The 18,990-nt window shown below is 41.4% G+C and overlaps 1 protein-coding gene and 1 long non-coding RNA gene across 2 annotated transcripts in view; one reads left to right on the forward strand and one right to left on the reverse strand.

Annotated features, from left to right (window-relative positions):
• OTOA (otoancorin) overlaps positions 1-18,990 on the reverse strand; it is a 67,699-nt gene that overhangs the window by 10,548 nt on the left and 38,161 nt on the right. Inside the window, 6 exon segments of the mRNA XM_077141562.1 lie at positions 3,161-3,316; positions 6,914-7,101; positions 10,417-10,546; positions 13,131-13,224; positions 14,804-14,994; positions 16,017-16,152. Coding sequence (XP_076997677.1) covers positions 3,161-3,316; positions 6,914-7,101; positions 10,417-10,546; positions 13,131-13,224; positions 14,804-14,994; positions 16,017-16,152 — 895 coding nt within the window.
• Positions 16,347-17,096, forward strand: LOC143667383 (uncharacterized). Its single transcript, XR_013168017.1, has 2 exons — positions 16,347-16,504; positions 16,670-17,096. It is a non-coding gene; the product is annotated as an uncharacterized LOC143667383 (long non-coding RNA).

Raw genomic sequence — 18,990 nt, forward strand, 5'->3', positions numbered from 1 at the left:
AATAACTGTAAGATTTCAATCTTTCTTTTCATCCCTCTGGCTTCTATAATAGTTTTTCCCTTATATTGGTTTTTAAGCTGAACTATCTGTTAATGTTCTTCTGCCAGGTCTGACTATTAATCTAGAAACTTGCATTTAAGGTTGATTTGGAACTAAAGTAGAGGAGCCGACTGCAAATGATATATGCAAATGTTAGGTTTTCATATCCCCTTCAAACATATTGATAAATCTCACTACCATCCATGGGAATTAAAAACGGTGCAAAGGGAAAGAGATACCCTAGTTTTAAGTAGGACATATTTTTCTATTTTCTCCCAGACTGCAAATAGAATGGTTTTAATACCAGAAGTGTGATATGGAACTTCTCAAACCAACCAAACCAGTTTTAGCATCACAGAGCCACGGGATTATAGAATGTTAGAACAGAAGGACCCTCAGGTGGCAGGCTTTAAGCCTCTCATCTTGCAAAGGAGGAAACCAACCCAGAGAGAAGGAGTGTGGGGATGATGGCGATGACCACAAAATCATGCTGACGATGACGATAATGAGAACTCATTTTAATGTATTACCTACATACAAGGCATTGTTACATGTTTTGCATGTATTAACTCATTTAATCCTTATAACCAGGACCTGTATGTTTTTCTACTTGAGGGAATATCATTCGCACTCTATTCTACTTGGATGGTGCAACTGAGTTATATGATATGGTGACTCTAATGACAAAAAGTGAGGGAGGGGAGACAGGTATTGGATTTGCTTGCATCCATTCTTCCTTTGATACTAACCTCATGGTTTTCCTTTGAAGAACCACCCTTTCTTAGCTTCCTATTGTTGCTGTGACTAATTACCACAAACTTAGTATCTTAAAACAACATAAGTTTATCCTCTCTTCCAGTTCTGGAGGTCTGAAGACCTAAAATGGGTTGGCAGAGCTGTATTCCTTCTGAAGGCTCTAGAGGAGAATCCATTCCTTTCACTTTTCTAGCGTCTAGAATCTGACTACATTCCTTGGCTCATGTCCCCATCCTCCATCTTCAAAGCAAGTAGTGTAGCATCTTCAGAGCTTTTTTTTTCCCTCTCTCTCTCTCCTGTCATCACATCATCTTCTATTATCCTCTTGCCTCCCTCTTATAATGTGATGACCTTGGGCCCACCTGAATAATCCAGGATAATCTCCATCTCAATATTGTTAATTTAATCACATCCTCAAAGTCCCTTTGCCATATAAAGCACCATATCCTCAGGTTCCAAGGATTAAGATGTGGATGTATTTGGTGGGCCATTATTCAACTTACTATGCATCCATTCTTACTCTCACTCATGTGGTCATTGTGAGACAGACTACACTTCCTAAGGATGTCAGGCTGACCAAGATATGACCAAAGTAATTGTTCAGGGGTGGGCAATTACATGCATTATGTGACTGGAATTGTATCAGTCAAGGTTTTCTAGAGAAACAGAACGTGTGTGTGTGTGCGTGCACGTGTGTGGAGAGAGATTTATTTTAAGGAATTGGCTTGCACCATTGTGGAGGCTGGTAAGTCCAAAATCTGTAGGGAAGGCTGGCAGGCTAGAAACTTAGATGAGAATTGATATGCAGAGGCAGAATTTCTTCATCTCTGGAAAACCTCAGGTTGTTTTGTTCTTAAGGCCCACCAACATTATATGCTTGAGAGTAATTTCATTTATTTAAACTTAATTAATTGTAAATATTAATCATAGGTACAAAATTCCATCACAGCACTATCTAGGCTAGTGCTTCACCAAACAACAGGATGCCAAGTTGTCACATACAATTAAATATCACAGGAGTCAATGCTGGAGTGTTTTCAAAAACTAATATGAAAGAGTCACTTTTTAAATGGGATTGCTAATTAGATAGTATGTAAGCCTAGTGCTGAAAATGACCACTGAAGGAGAGCCTCCCAGGATGAAGATGCCACAAAGGAGCTGAGGCTTCACTTTCCAGCAGTACAGTAGATCAAATACCCTAAGTTTCTCTCTCAATTCTGGGGAGAAATTATACTTCAAGCCCATGAACGATTAGCTGATTCAGGAATTGCAAGAACTGTCCTCCCACCATAAACAATTAGAAAATGGAAAAATATATATTAAATAACTGTATTCAGGTACTGTACAACACTTTAAGCACAGGACTGTAATCCTAAAAGAAGGAAAACAAATGAGGGGCCCTAAAATTTCCTAGAGGCGATTTCCAAGCCACAGGGTAGAGAGGGTAACCCAAATAAGCCAGTGGTCTAGTTGAGTTGAAGATACAGAGATCCAAGTTCAACAGAGGCCAGAGCGTATGAATTTTTTTTGGTTGTATTTTTTTTTTTTTCTGAATTGATGCAAATGTTCTAAGAAATTATCATGATGGTGAATATGCAACTATGTGATGATATTGTGAATTACTGATTACATACGTAGAATGGAATGATCATTAAATAAATAAATAAATAAATAAAAGAGAGGCCAGAGCACCTAGAATTTTATGGGTCAATACTGGAGAGAGGGCTCCAGATATCTGCAGAGAGATCTTGTCTCTTTGTTGAGTACTGACCTACATACGCGATGGGTGAAAACTTCACATGGATATCAAAATGCAATAGGCTGAACAATTCTCTGCTAATAGTTCACATTATCACCAGAGTAGAGGGCTCTTGAAATACATGGGGCGTTAGGTAGAGTTCTCAGGAGAATTAAGTCTAAGTAATGGGGGGTAAATTAACCACAGAATAAAGGCTACTCTGAACCCACTTAATAAGGATCAAATTTCTTTGAAAGTAACTTAAAGGCATGTCAGAACAAAGCCTAATACTCTTTAAAGAAATAAAACTAAATCCAGCACTGAAGAACATAAAATTCAATGTGCAAAATCCAATCAAATTGATCAGGCTTGCAAATAAGCAGGAAAATATGACCCACTGCTACGAGAAAAATCAATCACTAGAAATATTCAGTAATGACAGTGATGACAGGATTAGCTGCAAGGATTTTAAAGCAGCTATTATAAATATGTTCAAGGATATAAAGGAAAGCATGAACAAAATTAAGAGAGAAATGGAGTATTTAAAAGATCGAGCACGGAGACCCTGGTTTGATTCCCAGTGCCTGCCCATGCCGAAAAATAAAAGATCAAGTAACATCTGCCTACCTGTCCTGGTCTCCATTCTGTCTGTTGGCCTAAGGAAGCCACGGTGTCAATAGAGCTGAGATCCAGCTGCTCCAGCTCACTCTCATTGAGAGCCAGAGCAATGCGGCCCAGGGAGACGATATGGTGTTCCTTCCAGTAAGAAGGTATGTCCCAAACCTTCAGGTGAAAAGAAGCCAGATCAGATGGAGCACTGGTGACAACATTTAAAGCAGACAAACGATAAATCCCCTTAATATGTAAAGCTCTTTTATAATCAATAAGCAAAAGATGAGGACTTTTGTAGAAAAATTAGACAAAAGATATGAATAGGAAATTGAGAAAGGAAGAAATAAATACATGGAAAAAAGTTCATTCTCAGTCATAATTAAAGAAATGGAAAGTTAAAACAAAGAATACTATGTTGTTGGCTGATCATGGTTATATATGGTGTTGGAAAGATGTGGGTTAAGGATAGCCTCATTGGATGCAACTGAGAATATAAATTGGTACATGCCTTTTAGAGAGCAATCTGTCTATAGGTGCCAAAAGCTTTTAAAATATTTCTATTCTTTGACCCATAAATTCTACCTCTGTGAATTTAGCCTAAGGAAATAATGAGACAAGTGCCCAAAGATATATGTACAAATACGCACCTTGAAACAGTTTAAAAAATACAAACAATTTAAAGGTGTAACAGTTAACTGAATAAATACGGGCCAGCCATTAATTCGGTATTATATAACTATTTAAAATTATGATATAGGTGTATATTTCTGATATGGAAAAAATATACTCCGTACAGTTAGGTGTGGGAAGCGGGTAATAGAATAGATAGGTGATCCAGAGTGGTAATTATTATCTCTGAATTTTGAGAGGCTGTTTTATATATATATATATATATATACATATATAACTTGGTATTTAGGGAGAAGAACGAAGCCAATCGGGATGGGATTAAGGCAATTCAGAAGACAGCTGTCATGGTTAGGGACATGTGTCAACTTGGCCAAGTTGTGGTACCTGTTTATCTGATTGGGCAAGTGCTGGCCTGTCTGTTGCAATGAGGACATTTCATAGGATTAGATCATGATCACGTCAGCTGCATCCACAGCTGATTCCATTTGTAATCAGCCAAAGGGGAGTGTCTTCTACAATGAGTGATGCTTAATCTAATCACAGGAAGCCTTTTAAGGAGGACTCAGAGGAGACAGGTTCCATTCCTGTTTTGGCTGGCAAGCCTCTCCTGTGGAGTTCATCCAGACCTTCCATTGGAGTCGTCGGCTTCACAGCCTGCCCTGTGGATTTGGACTCTGTGTTCCTGCGGTCACGTGAGACACTTTTATAAATTTTATATTTGCAAGTGTTCCCTGTTGATTCTGTTTCTCTAGAGAACCTTAACTAATACAACAGGGATAAGGAAGACATTGTCTATATTTTAGAACCTCACCTACTCTTTGAGACCAAAAGAAGAAAGGTTTATTTTGTCCAGAACCTAAATTTTCTATAGCACATAATCTAACTCAACCTGTCTGGATAGCTCATTTAAACACAGGGAGTTCAGAATAAGAATGAGGGCCTTTAATCCTGTATAGCTTAATGTAATGCCTGGATATATCCTAGAATATATTAAGCAGATAATAAAACAGTTTCTTGAGGTATGGGAGAAAAAATATGGAACTGTCAAACTTTACCACTGGGGAAACCCCTGATACTGTGTCAAACATTAGGGATACCCAAATCAATAGGCCAAGCCCTTGATCTTGAGGCTTGCTCTTGTGAAGCTTAATATATAGCAGAGAAGTTTAGCCTACCTATAGGTATGCCTGAGAGTTACTTCTGGAGGATCTCTTTTGTTGCTCAGATGTGGCCTCACTCTGTAAGCCCAACTCTGCAAGTGAAATCATTGCCCTCGCCCCCTACATGGGACATGACGTCTAGGGGTGAAAGTCTCCCTGGCAGCATGGGACATGATCCCTACGGATGAGTCCGGCCCTGGCACCATGGGATCAACAATTCCATCCTGACCAAAAGGGAAGAAGAAGTGTAACAAATAAGAGATCAGTGGCTGAGTGAGTTCAAATAGAGTCAGTCAAGAGACTACTCTGTAGCTCACTCTTACAAAAGCTTCAGTTAGACATTGCTACCTATCGTAACTTGGCAAAATACAACCAAAACCATTCCAACCAATGCAAAAGAACACTTAGGGCATTATATAAGATTCTACAAGGGTTCCATGCACTAGGGTAATTTTCCAGAAACCTACAACCTGCAGATGGGTCCCTGGACCAGGTAAGTCCTGAAATGCAGAGGGCACAGCCTCTCTAGAACGTCAGCTAGTTTCATCTCCTTACCCCATATTATCGACAGCCCCTTCAAACATGAAAATGTTAGAATAGGCATTCTAACTATTTGAGCTAGAATAGAATAGCTCAAACACCCCTAAAGAGTGGGAAAAAAAGATCAAAGGTGATGGTGGAGTTATACAGAGAAGGTAGGGTTTAACAAACGAGTATGACTGCTGAATCATTATATCGACATTTCTTTTAGTCTCCAGTATCAGGAAGTAAAAACCTAAAATTGTAGAATGGTAAACCATACCAAACTCTGAAATCTGTTCTACAACTAATTGTTGTGCTGTGCTTGAAATCTATTGCTTTTTTTTTGTATTTATGTCATTTTTCATAAAAAAGAAAAAAATTTGATTGTGATGATAAAAATATATTTATTCCTTCTAGCCTCCAATGTTCTGGAGCAGCTAGAAGGGAAAATCTGAGATGATGGTATGGTAGCCCATGACAAACTCTGAGATCTGTCCTGTAACTACTTGCTGAAGAGTGCTTTGAAAACTATTGCTTTTTTCACTCTTTACTTTGTATATATGTTATATTATACAACAAAAAAGTTTAAAAAAAATAGAAATGTGATACCATTTTTTGTAGCACAAATATATATGAAATATATTTTACACATGTACATAGACACATAGAAGTCTGAGAAGCTATATACCAAACCATAAACTATTAAAAGCTTATTTCTGGGGTGGGCCACGGTGGCTCAGCAGGCAGAGTTCTTGCCTGCCATGCTGGAGACCTGGGTTTGATTCCCGGTGCCTGACTATGCAAAAAAAAAAAAAAAGCTTACATCTGGGTTAAGGATTATGACTGATTTTCTTTTTTTATTATTTTCTGACCATTTTGTAATAAACTTGGTTCATTTACATTTTTTAAAGCTATAAACATAATTTTTTAAGAGTTATAAATGTAATTTTATGGCATCTAACTTTTAACCCCACAAGAGTAAGTGGATATTCCACAGCTATACCAACAGCTAGGACATAAAATCAAGTCACTAAAAAAGACCTTTTTAAAGATGGCAAACCACTTCCACTCCTCCCTTTATCCCCTTCTTCTATTATTTTCAGATGAATTTGCTGCAGATTCTGAGAATATTGGCTACAAGCAGCAGCTGGGGTTCTCCAAGTGGAGGAAAGAAAGGCACGACTGCTGGAAACTGTCTGCCAGAGGCACCAGAATATCACAGAATGTGGTGGCCACCATGTGCCAAAGCACATCGCATTCCGTTCTCTGCCACAGCCCTAAGAAGGAAGAACTAGAGATTTCTGTTTCTCAGATGAGGAAATCACAACCACAGCGCTAAGCTGATGCAATAAAATGTTAACAGGATGACATGTGTGAAAACTCCTCAGAAATGCTCTGACTGTTGGGTTCTTTCTTCCCCTCTGTTTATTGCTTCCTCCCCTGATATGGCCTTTACCTGTATCGCCTTCTCCTTCAAGGCCATCAGTTGAGGCCAGCTGAAACCCCTGACAGCCCCCAGGAGCTCCACATTCCTGATGAACGTGTCTTCCTCCATGCAGAGCAAGTCCTCGGGAGTCCAGCAGGCATTGGCTTCGGCCAACTTGAGGATGTCATCAGAAGAGGGAGCAGCAATTCCATGGCAACCTGAAGAATGGGGAGATGCAGGGAAGGGATGGAGGGAAGAGCATTTCAGGAAATGTTAGTCCGGTTCTTTATTGAAATAATAGTCTTCTCCGGTAGGGTTTATTCCCAAGAGGCAGCACAGCATAGAAGTTGAGAGCAGGGACTCAGGGACCAGTTCGAATCCCACTGTTATATTCCCTGCTAATGAATTCATAACAAAATAATGGAAATTTCAACTTTTTGCACATCCACACGCACAGGTCTGCTACGTTACAACTAGACGGCAAACCCCTTGAGGATAAAGAGTTGATGGTGAGCAGTCCTGGCTTTAGATTCAATCCAAAGCTATTTAACTCCTTTATTAACTCAATTTCCTTATCTACATGGTAGAGATAAAACAACCTCATAGGGTTGTTGTGAGGACTAACTGATATAAGCATTTAGAACAGTGCCAGGCATAAAATAAGCCCTCAACAAATGTTATTTAAGTTACCTGCTTGGTCCTCTATGCATTGGAGTCTGTTACCCAGAATTAAGGGTTCTGGAATTATGAGGAAGGAATACTCGTATCCAACTGAAAGGATGATTTTCCTTCCATAAAATATCACAGTGAGGGCTATGATTTCCCTATTCCAGGGGAGAAGAGATTTGAGCCCATTGTATTTTTCTTGGAAACAGAAGAAATCCATCCCTGTGGTCTTTCAAGAAGTTGAACATTACCTGGTCAAACCAATCGCCCATAACATGCAAATGAGCTACTGTTTTGGTTGGCCCAGATTTGTACAACCTAGGAGAAAACCTCCAGCTCTTTGTCTTAAGAGAAATCCTAGATTTCTTGTTTTCACAGCTCACCATCACAGAGGCTGTCAGACCCAGCACCACCACCTGGTCAGGCATTTTCCTAGCCCTGTGGCCACTCCCTTCTCACTGCACCTTTAATGGAAATTCATTTGGCTCCAATCAAGAGGTGAAACAGGACCAAATCAAGCCATCAAGTATGGTCCTCAAGCATTTTTATCCCAAACCACTTGGAGGAGACAAAACAGCCATCCCTCTTGACTCCCAAATCACTCTTCAGTAAATCCAGGATCCAGTGATAACACAGAATTAGAGAAAAACAAAATGCTTTAATAGAAGAGTGGAAACTTTGTCTTATCCCTGCTGTATTCCCAAGGCTTAAGTAGAGACTGGCATGTAGTAGGTATTTGTAACTACTTGCTGAATGAGTGAACACACACAAAACTCAACAAAATAAAACAAAATGGTAATTTTTGATAAGTCATCAGTCATTATAAGCACAGCAGTAATTAATATTCAGAACCAACTTAAGGAAATTCTGAACATGTACCTGGTAACAGAGCTTCCTCCCCACAAAGTATGGAAGGTCTCACCTTTGTATATCCATATGCAAACAGTAGGAGTGGTGCAATATCACGACTGTACTGCTAGGCCTTTGATAGCAGTAGAACTGGTGGCAGACGGCACAGCTTTGGGTACAAATCCATGTTCTGCCATATACGAACACTGTGACTTTGGCCAAGTCCCTTAATCTCTCTAAATCTCAGTTCCTTTCATCAAGAAACTGGAAGAAGCTGAAGGGATACAGACTGTGCAACAGGACTAGATACAAAAACTCAAAAATGGACAGCACAATACTACCTAATTGTAATGTAATTATGTTAAAACACTGAATGAAGCTGCATCTGAGCTATAGTTTTTGTTTGTTTGTTTGTTTATATATATTTTTTGTATTTTTTATTTTTTTTCTCTATATTATCATTTTATTTCTTTTTCTGTTGTCTTGCTATTTCTTTTTCTAAATCAATGCAAATGTACTAAGAAATGATCATACATCTATGTGATGATATTAAGAATTACTGATCGCACATGTAGAATGGAATGATTTCTAAATGTTGTGTTAGTTAATTTTTTTTAATTAATAAAAAATAAAAAATAATAAAAAATAAATAAAATAAAATAAGAAACTGGAAGAAATTGTAATGCCGCTATATTAGGGTTCTCTAAGGAAACAGAAACAACAGGAGCTATATGTAAATATGAGATTTTATAAAAGTGTCTCATGCAATCTTAGGGATGCAGGAGTTCTAAATCCATAGGGCAGGCCACAAGCTGGCAATAAGGATAAAGGTCTTTGATGAGTTTCCCAGAAGAGGCTGGCTGGCTATTGTAGAGATGAAAGTCCTCTCTTCCGACTACTGAAGTTATCATCTCTCCCTTAAAGGTCTTCAACTGATTGGATTAAACATCTCTCATTACAGAAGACCCTCCTCTTAGTTGATCGAAGATGTAATCAACCATAAGTCCTCAAAATGTCCTCACAATAACAGGCCAGTGTTTGCTTGACCAGACAACTGGGCAACATCATCTGGCCAAGTTGATACTGAACCTAACCATCAAGTCCCCTTTCTAAGGCAGAAGTGTTAGGATAGAACAATGAAAGGAGAGACAAATTCCATAGCTCCTCATCCCATGCACTATAAAAGCCAGTGTCCTAATGGCTTCCTTTATAAGCCCTCCATGACCGGCCTCGTCTCTCTCCATTTCAGCCTCCCACTCCCCTTTCCTCTCCTGCTCCAGTCATCCTTCCCTTTGCCAAGAAGACTCTAGCACCAAATGTCACCATGACCTACTCCCACATGGAGATTTCTGTCTGTTTTATACACACAGTCGGTGCTCAACAAATATTTGTTGGATGAATGAAAGCAATCACTGACTGTCAACTATTATTACAATTGTTATTAGGTCTGATTAATTCTGTGTCTTCCTGCCTGGAACAAGTATGCACTTAGTCAGTACATGGTAATGATAATGGAAAAATAGCTAAGGCTTATTGAGCATCTCTTGCATGCCAGGCACCACTATGAACACATTTGTGGGTTCAAACCCATTAATCCTCACCATGACTCAATGAAGTAGGAACTATTATTATCCCCATTTTAGAGGATGAAACTGAGGCACAGGGAGGTTAAATAGCTTGTCCAAAGGCACACAGCCAGCAGGCAGCAGACCCAGGATTCAGATCCAGCACCCCTGACCCCAGCATGGCAATACTTAACCACTTGGCTATTTGGGCCCTGTAAGTCAATCCTTGGGCAAGGTTTGTTGCACATGCTCACCTCTTAGCTCTGGTAAGGAGTGCAGGACGCGATGCCAAATCCCTTTACAAAGGTGTAATTCTTAGGCCTGTGAATTTCTGCCATTTTATTGCTTTGCAGACATTTAATCTAGTCCCCCTGGAAAGAGATCCCTTAATGCCAGGAATTCAGCCCAAAACACAGACACCCTGGCTCAGGCTCAAATACTCCAAAAACTTACCAGGGCTGGAGTCAGAGCTGGCACTCTCATCACTGCTGTTCCGGACAGATGCAAAGACAGCCCAGAGAAACTCTTTGGGGGGCAGGGTCTTGGCCATCTTGGAAGCTATTTGCTGAAGGATATCAGGGAACTGTTTAGGGTAGAGATGATGAAAGAGGAGGAAAAACAATAATAAGTAAAATGCATGGCCACACAGAGTTTAATCAGAGTTTAAACTGCAACTACTACTTACTGCCTTTGTTTTATTCTGTTTTTTGTCACAGCAGCTTCTCAACTAACTTGATCTCTATGAAGAACCATATGAATCGATGCTTAACCTCAAAAATAATCCAATATATGCTAAATAACATAAGGATACATCATTTTTCAACCATCAGATTGCCAAAAATAAAATAATGATACTACCTAATGCTGGCCAAGACATGAGAAACGAGCCGACCCATTTTTCCGTGGGGCAGTTAAATGGAGCATCGTTACCAGGGCAATCTGAGAATATCTATCAAAAGTGCAGGTATGGGCGGTGTGATGGTGGCTCAGTGGCAGAATTCTCCCCTGCCATGCCGGAGACCCGGGTTCGATTACTGGTGCCTGCCCGTGTAAAACAAAAAAAAGTGCAGGTATGCCTACCTCTTTTGGGTTTGGAGTTGTTTAAATAAATATTCAATTTTGTATTTATCACTAAATGGAAAAGGAGAGTGATATCTGGATTCTGTGTGAAGACCAGCAATTAGAGGGAAGACCAGCAATTAGAGGGTTTCTAGTTACTTTGGAGAACCATCTAGAAATTTCTATTTCTCATCTAGAAATAATACATTTTCTTAAGATTCAGGATATCACTGATAGGCCTGTCCATGAACCCAGACAATTAATCAAACTCTTTCATACAGCCACACACCACTGGGTCCCCGGTGCCACAGAGAAGGCACCCTCAGACTTTAGCTCCTTTTCCTATTCTGGAATGAATCTGCAGAATTGGAAGCACAGTCGCAACCAGTAGTGAGAAAACACTGTCTACACTGTGAGAATCACCTAAGAATTCTACAGATGACGAGGCCCCAACCTTAGAGATGCTGAGTCAACTGGTAGGAGTGGGACCACCTACCCAGTCACTTTTTCAATCTCCCCAGGTGATTCTAAAGGGCAGCCTAGGTGGACAGCAATTGCTCTAAGACAAATAGCAAACTTTTTAAAAAGTGAAGTACATAGCTGATTCAATGGTATTTTCCATTTTGTTTTTTAAAAGGGAGAGTATGTGTAAGTGTGGGTAGGATTTTTTTCTGAAAGGATACATTAAAACCTGGGAATAGCAATAGCCTCTCAGAAGGGACACTGGGGAACTAGAAGTGTCAGGTGGGAGAAAAACTTGCTTTACATCACATATTCTTTTTGTTGGGATTTTTACTAGGAGCATGTATTACTTGTTTTCTTGAACATTCCAGGCATGAAAGCATAGAGAATAATACAACAAAACACCTATGTCCCCATAACCCAGCTTAAGAAATAAAACATCACAAATATAATAGATGGCGCTGAAGGTCCTTCATTCACCCTTTGCTTCCTTTTTCCTTGGAAGTAATGTCATCTTGAATTTGACATTCACCATTCTCATACATGCTTTTAAACTTCTCCTACATATATATGAATTTATGAACAAAATGTGGATGCTTTGGTGTGTGTTTAAACTAGCATCCCATAGTTAAACGTTCTCTACACTATTTTTGAGATTTAACCATGCTGATACAGGACTTTTTCCATTTAAAAAGTTAACTTAACGACATTAAAACAATCTATAAGATTTATGTATCTATGGTTTATGAATATATATTTGGTCCCCACAGGTGATTTTACTCAGACATACATGTGTATGTGCTGGGGGATGTGCTGGGTGAGATGGCCTTGCCTAGCACGTGTGAGAATGCAGGCCTTGTGTGTACAATACAGAGCTGAGAAGTGGGTGTGCTTTATGGCTGATTTGATTATTGACCAGTGAGTATTCACTTCACCATCACCCTCCTCCAGAGAAGGAAATGACTTCCTGCCCTGGCCTTGGTCATGTGACCTGCTTTGGCTGATGGAAGTGACTGTGCCCATCCCCAGCTTAGGTTACAAGGGCAATTGCACTTGCCCGCTCCCTTTTCTAGAGTTTCATACTTCATGGGAAGAACAAGCTCCAGGTAGCCTGGTCCCCAGAGACAATGAGTGGAGCCAGGCTGCCCAGTGACCCGCAGAACCTGTTAACAACAAATAAGTGCTTATTGTTTGATGCCAGTGAGATTGTGCGGCTGTTTGTTATGCAGCAAAAGAGGACTAATTGGTGCTTGTTTTGCGTGTCTCTTGGCCTAGGCCATCTACTGCTCCACAATCCCCAGCAGAGGGCTGTACCCCAAGTTCATACTCAATAAGATTGTTTTGGATTAAGTAAAGATTTTTGGGGGGTGGACACAGATATGCATGTACACATGACACTGGCAGGTATAAGAGCTATAGCTACATAACAGCTCCCAGGCTGTGTGCATTTGTCAAGTGGGGACCATGTGGAAGGTCCGGGGCTTGTTTGGCTACAACCTTAACCTTTTTTCCCTAAACCTTGAGAATGAAACTTGGAGGAAGCTTCCAGAACTACTGACTGGCAGTGAACCCAAGAGGATACAGTTGTCTGCACTTCTCTCCCCTTCAAATTTCTTCAGGCTTCTTAGGATATGGCACAGAGGTACCTTTGTGGCAATAGAGCTTAATTCATCTCTTGAGAAGAGGACTAGAAAGGGTCCCAAGTCCTTTGTCGTCTCAGCCGTCCAATTCTGAGGGAGTCTAAAAAAAGATAATCAGTAGTAAGCTGAAAAACAATCTGTGGTACACATTTATTGCCCTTGTCCCCTCTTCTTGCAGGTACAGGCAATCTTCACACCTGAAGAAACTGTTAGTCACGTGGTCTGGTCTCACTTCCCTGACCAAGAAAATGGGTATTTTTTACAACTTTACCAATCAGAGTCAAATCTTGGAATTTTATGGAACTACCAGAGAAGCCGTCTAGCAGCAAGGAGGATATCAAAAGCCATGCCTATATATCACCAAATGGAGAATATAAAGGCCACATCAAGGAACACAGAGCTGAGGCACAGGAGAAACATATTCCTGATGACATCATACGAGCTCCCGGATCTGGCCATGCCTGAAGTCCAAGCTTGGAATTTTCCACCACATTCTATTTATTAACTCAGTAAATTCCCTTTTGTTGTTGTTGTTTCAATTGCCTGTCTGTTCTTTACATTACCGTGTTTCCTTCTTCCCTTCTTCAATAGAACAGCGATGATACATTTGTTCTTTTTAAATTAGCAAAACAGTCTTATCTTACAGTAAGACAAAATTTCCCCTTGAACTTGACAGGACAACAAGATAATAACTGATTTCAGAATCTACTGCTTTTTATACAGATCATAAATATGTAAAGTGGCATCTATCAGGCTATATTTGGTAACAGTCCTAAAGGAGGGCTGCCCAGTTAGAAGCGATAGCTGCTCTCTAAGACAGAGGAAAACTGCCCCTGGCCAAAGAGACCCCCCCCCCCTTATCTCTCTGATTAAAAAATATTAGCGTAAAGCTGTGTGCTTTACGAGGCAGGTACCACACTTATCTCAGTAACCACCACATCTTCAACACTCGTGATGGTAACAACAGTTCTCATATACTCAGCACTACGTACCAGGCACAATTCTAAGTCCTTGACATGCATCAGCTCATTTCATCGCCACACTGTGGAGACAATTATTGTCACCATTCTACAGATACGAAAATTAAGGTGCAAAATTATTAGGTGACTTTATCCCAGGTGGTACAGCCACTAAATGATAGAAATAAGACTTTCACCCAAGGTATCTGGCTTCTGGATCCACACTTTTAAACTTTATATGATGATAACACAGTGCCTGGAACCCAGAAATCACTCAAGAAACATTTTCTGTCTGGCCACTGACTGATTGCAAGGTCCTACATAAATAACTGACCTAACTTCAGAAGCCTTTACATGGGAAAAAACAGTTCTGTTTTCCCCCAGGAAGCTTGCGCTCACCCAGAGGTGGTAGTGCCTCTATTACCTGCAGCATTAATAGCATCATCACCATCATCATCATTTCATTTCAAAATTAACACCACCACCTTGCATTTGTCAAATGCTATTTTTTCAAAATTCTTTCCCATTCTTAATGCCAAATTATATTCTTTACAGGGAATCTGAAGCCAAAAGAAGAAAGCTCAGAGTTCCAGAATACATGTTATCTGTCCTCATTCTAAGCTAGAAACTCTCTCTGTTCTGAGGGAAGGAGAGCCAAGTCTGGGAGCCCCTCCGCCCATGGCACCCACACCCCCACGCCAAGCAGCTGCCCCTCCTCACCCGTACTGCTGCAGGAGCCTGAGGCGCACAGCAGCTTTCTGCTCAGGCCCAAGGTCTGGGCAGCCTCTGAGGCTGTGCAGGGCGGTGGGCCAGGCCCTGGGCAAGATCCCGCGGTCGATGATGGCAGGCGGCAGGTGGCAGAGCAGGGTCCCCACAACGTCCACGGTGAACTCATCAACAATGGAGTTGTTCTGAAACCGACATGCAGGGCTGATGGGAAGAGCCCACGGGGCTCAAGATCATGATTCCTTAAAAACGCTTCCCAACCCCAAACCTCGTAAAGTTTCTGGGATCTGAATTGCCTGCTCTGCCACAGACAAGTAAGAGATGGTGCAGGGCCTGGTTTTACCACAGGACTCAGGATTCTGGAAAATCCCACAGGGGAGAGATTGTGGGCAGAAGACTCAGCATATCCTGAGCACTCAATAAATGAGGGCTAAAAATGAACAAAAATTAAAATTAAATAAATAAATAAGTGAGGGCGCCGTCATTGTCGTTACTGCTATGGGGATATTTCAGATTTCAAGAACCATGATGATAATAATTCAGTGATCATGAAAACAGCACCTCATATTTTATATGCCACTTGAAAGCCCCCAAAGCTCTTCCTCAAAATGACAAAATGAGCTAACATTTAAATGAGTGCTTACTAGGTGCCAGGTGCTGTTCTGTGTCTTTAACCCATTCATCTTCAAAGAACCAAAAGACTTAGGCACTAATATTATCCACTTTTTAAAGATAAAGAAACCACCAGCTAGTGGTAATGCTGGGATACACACTCAGAGAGTCTGTCCATGAGCCTTTGCATTAATCAAGGCATTGCCTATTTCATCCCTTCAATGACTCTACGAGCTAAATGCTATTGCCCCCGCTTACAGTTGAGGAGGCTGAGATTTGGGGAGGTGAAGTGACCTGCACAAAGTCACATAACTAAACACCAGAAGAGACATGTCTAGAATACAGGTCTAGAATCCAGACTCTGAATACAGTGCTCTTTCCAGTCCTCTGCAGAGCCTCCCTTCATTCAGGCCCTGGGATGGAAGTCTCCAGAACCAATAGCTCCAAGATGGTTGCAACCAGTCGCTTCAGAGCCAACTTTGAGATCCACAGGTGAGACTTCCCGTCCTTGCAGCAGGCTCAAGGGCCCAGTCAGATCCCCTGAGGGTTCCCCGGGATGGACAGAGCAGGAGTTACTGGAGAAGAGTTTTCTTACCAGGCACTGTTGTACTTTCCTGAGAACCAAATTCTTCTTGTGGGAATCTAAAACCAAGGAGTCCAATTGACTCTTCCCCAGGCTGATCAGAAAGGGCACACACTGGGAGGCTGGGACCGAAGCCAGGTAGTGAGCCCTGGAGAAAGAAGAGGAGAATGGGAAAGAAGAAGGTGGCTGCTCTGTACCTGCCCCTGAAATCAGCGTCCGCAAGCCCAGAGCTTCTCAAGGAATGTTCTTTAAGTGTTTGTTCTCCCCAGTTATGTTGAGGCTCCTTTTGGCAGGTAGCCAAAGGAAACAAACTTCCCATCACATTCCTTTTCTATAAGGAAACAAGCCTCCTACCCATCATGCTCCTCTTCTGGGAATAGGAAACAAGCCTCCTACCCATCATGCTCCTCTTCTGGGAATAGGAAACAAGCCTCCTACCCATCAAGCCCTTCTTCTGTGGTGGGAAACAAGCAACTACCCATCATGCTCCTCTACTGTTGGTAGGAACCTTCCCATCATGCTCCTTTTCTATGGGCAGGAAATAAGTACCCCACCCACTGAGCTCCTCTTCTTCGGGCAGGAAAAAAGTGCCCCCAGTCATCATGCTCTTCTTTTATGAGCAGGAAACAAACTTCCCATCATGTCCTTCTTCTGTGTCCCAGCAGCCCTGATCAGAGAATGAGTTCTCCGTAAATGTATGTTCACTAAGGATCCGTTGAGGGGAGATGAGGAGGAAGGAAGAAGAAAGAGACAAAGAGGAGAGAGAATAAAATAGAAAGTGAGAAAGAAAGACGAGAAGGAGAAAGTGGAAGAAACGAGAGTGATGACTATCAATTCTGTAATCTCCAGCCCAGAACTTTCCCCTGAGATCCTGACCACATACTTTCAACAAGGACAGTATCACTCCCAAAGGGGGAGAAAACTGGTTCTTGGAGACAAAATATATCTTGGATATTACAATGATTTATTATCCTCCAAAGCTCAACCCTACCCAACAATATTCTTTGCCTTAGTACTGAATTTCTCTTGTGAGAGAGAAATTAAGTTTTTCTCCTTAGGAAGGTGATAATGAAAAAAAAAGTTTGAGAAAGACTGCTATTGACTTGTGTAGACTACTCATCATCGCTACATTATTGTTCCAAAATCAAATTCAGCATCTTCTCCAAACATGTTTTTCCTCCTCTATGCTATTCCAGACTCCTTTTTCCCTTAGCCCCAAATCTGTCATTGTTACCTCCTTAATATTACTCATATTTGTTTTCACCTCTCTGTTCCCAGCACCATCTTTTGTATTTCTTCATTCATTTATTCATATAACAAATATCCACAGTGCACATACTGCATGCCAGACATTGTGCTAGTCACCAGATACAGCTATGAAAAAGACATGAGTGGTCCCTACTTACACAGTGCTTACATTCTAGTGGGGGAGAGAAACATACAACTAATGAATAAAGCAGGCAGTTTCAGCCCATTATGAATGTAAGGAAAAAAACAAATGGCTTTTTAATAGGGAATGGTGATGGAGGTGGCCAAGAGAGCCCCTTCTAAGGTAGCACTGTTTGAGCTAAGAAACGGATGGATGGAAGGAGTCAGCCATGCCAAGATCTGAGTGACTGAGAAAGACTCCCACTGTCTTCCTCTTTCCAGTCAGCCCCCTGCCTTCTGTCTTCTACACAAGCAGATAAATCTGATGGCTGTACCCGGAGTACTAGTGAAACACCTCATTGCACCACACAAGGCTCTTGGTGATCTGATGTCCCTTATTCTCTGACCTTCTCCCTCCCATCTATTCTGCAGATACACACTGTGTGTTCCCCAGAGGGCTTCGCTTTCCTCGCCCACTACTGACCCAGACACCTCTCAGGCCCCTACCCAGAGTACCCACCCTAACTCTAACACTGAACTCGTTCTTCAAGCCTTAGTTCAGTCTTCCCTGACTCTTCCTTCTGAAGGAGCTATTCCCTCCTCTGTGCCTGGTGTTCATTATTTCTTCTTGCAGTAAAGGCACCTGGTTTTCTTGGAAAAAACCTTCACTTTCAGTCCTTGTGGTTTGGGTGGGGCCAATCCCACTCCCAGCTCCAGGAGTATGATACAAACAAAAGCCAGTCAAAGTTGCTTATCTTTCACCCCCCAGTGATTGGTTCTAAGAGAGCAAACTGACCCAGTTTAGACCAATGAGAGTCAAATCTCTGTCTTTTTATTAAGAATGATGGGAAGAAACCATCTTTCTCTTCTTCCTGAAGATGAAGCTGGGAAGATATAACTCTAGAACTGCCAGGGGCCGTCACAGAGAGAGAGAACATTATTAAGAATGAAGCCAATAGGGAAATCTGGGAGTGAGACTGAGAGATGACATCATTCGAATCCCTGGATCCAGCCATACCTGAAGTCCAGCCCTGGACTTTACAGTTACCTGAACCAAAATTCCTTGTTATCACCTAAGCCAGTTTCAGTTAAGCTTCTGTTAATTTCAACCAAATATCAGTTTGATAATATAATTGCCCTCATGCTTGTCTATTTTCCCCATAAGATCACAAGCTATTGTAAGGGGAAATTTTAGCTGTCCAAGAACTAGCACACAGTAAAGCACTCAAAAAATATTTGTTTGAATAAATGAATGAAGACAATACCAGGAAGAGGAAGAAGAAAGAAATAAAGGAGTAGAAAGGGAGAGACACAGGGTCCACATACTGCTTGAAAAGCAGGGCAACCCGTAGGCCTGAAAGTCGCAGGGTCTGGGAGAGACCCCACTGCCCACATCAGCCCTGATGCCCTGGAGCGTGGGCACAGCTGTGACGCCAGCCTGGATGCGACCTGCTTTACTGGCACTCGGTCGAGCTTGGGTTGCCTTCCCTTTGGTTTTCAATTAACAAAACAAGAGGCTCTGTATGGCATGTCTATGTGGGGCTCAGGATTTAAATTCTAGTCCTGAAGGGACTGATTGGCTAAGACACTCCCCATTCTGCCTCTGGTTCCCATGACA

This window comes from Tamandua tetradactyla, chromosome 23 (genome assembly GCF_023851605.1).
Source record: "Tamandua tetradactyla isolate mTamTet1 chromosome 23, mTamTet1.pri, whole genome shotgun sequence".
NCBI classification, from domain to species: Eukaryota; Metazoa; Chordata; class Mammalia; order Pilosa; family Myrmecophagidae; genus Tamandua; species Tamandua tetradactyla.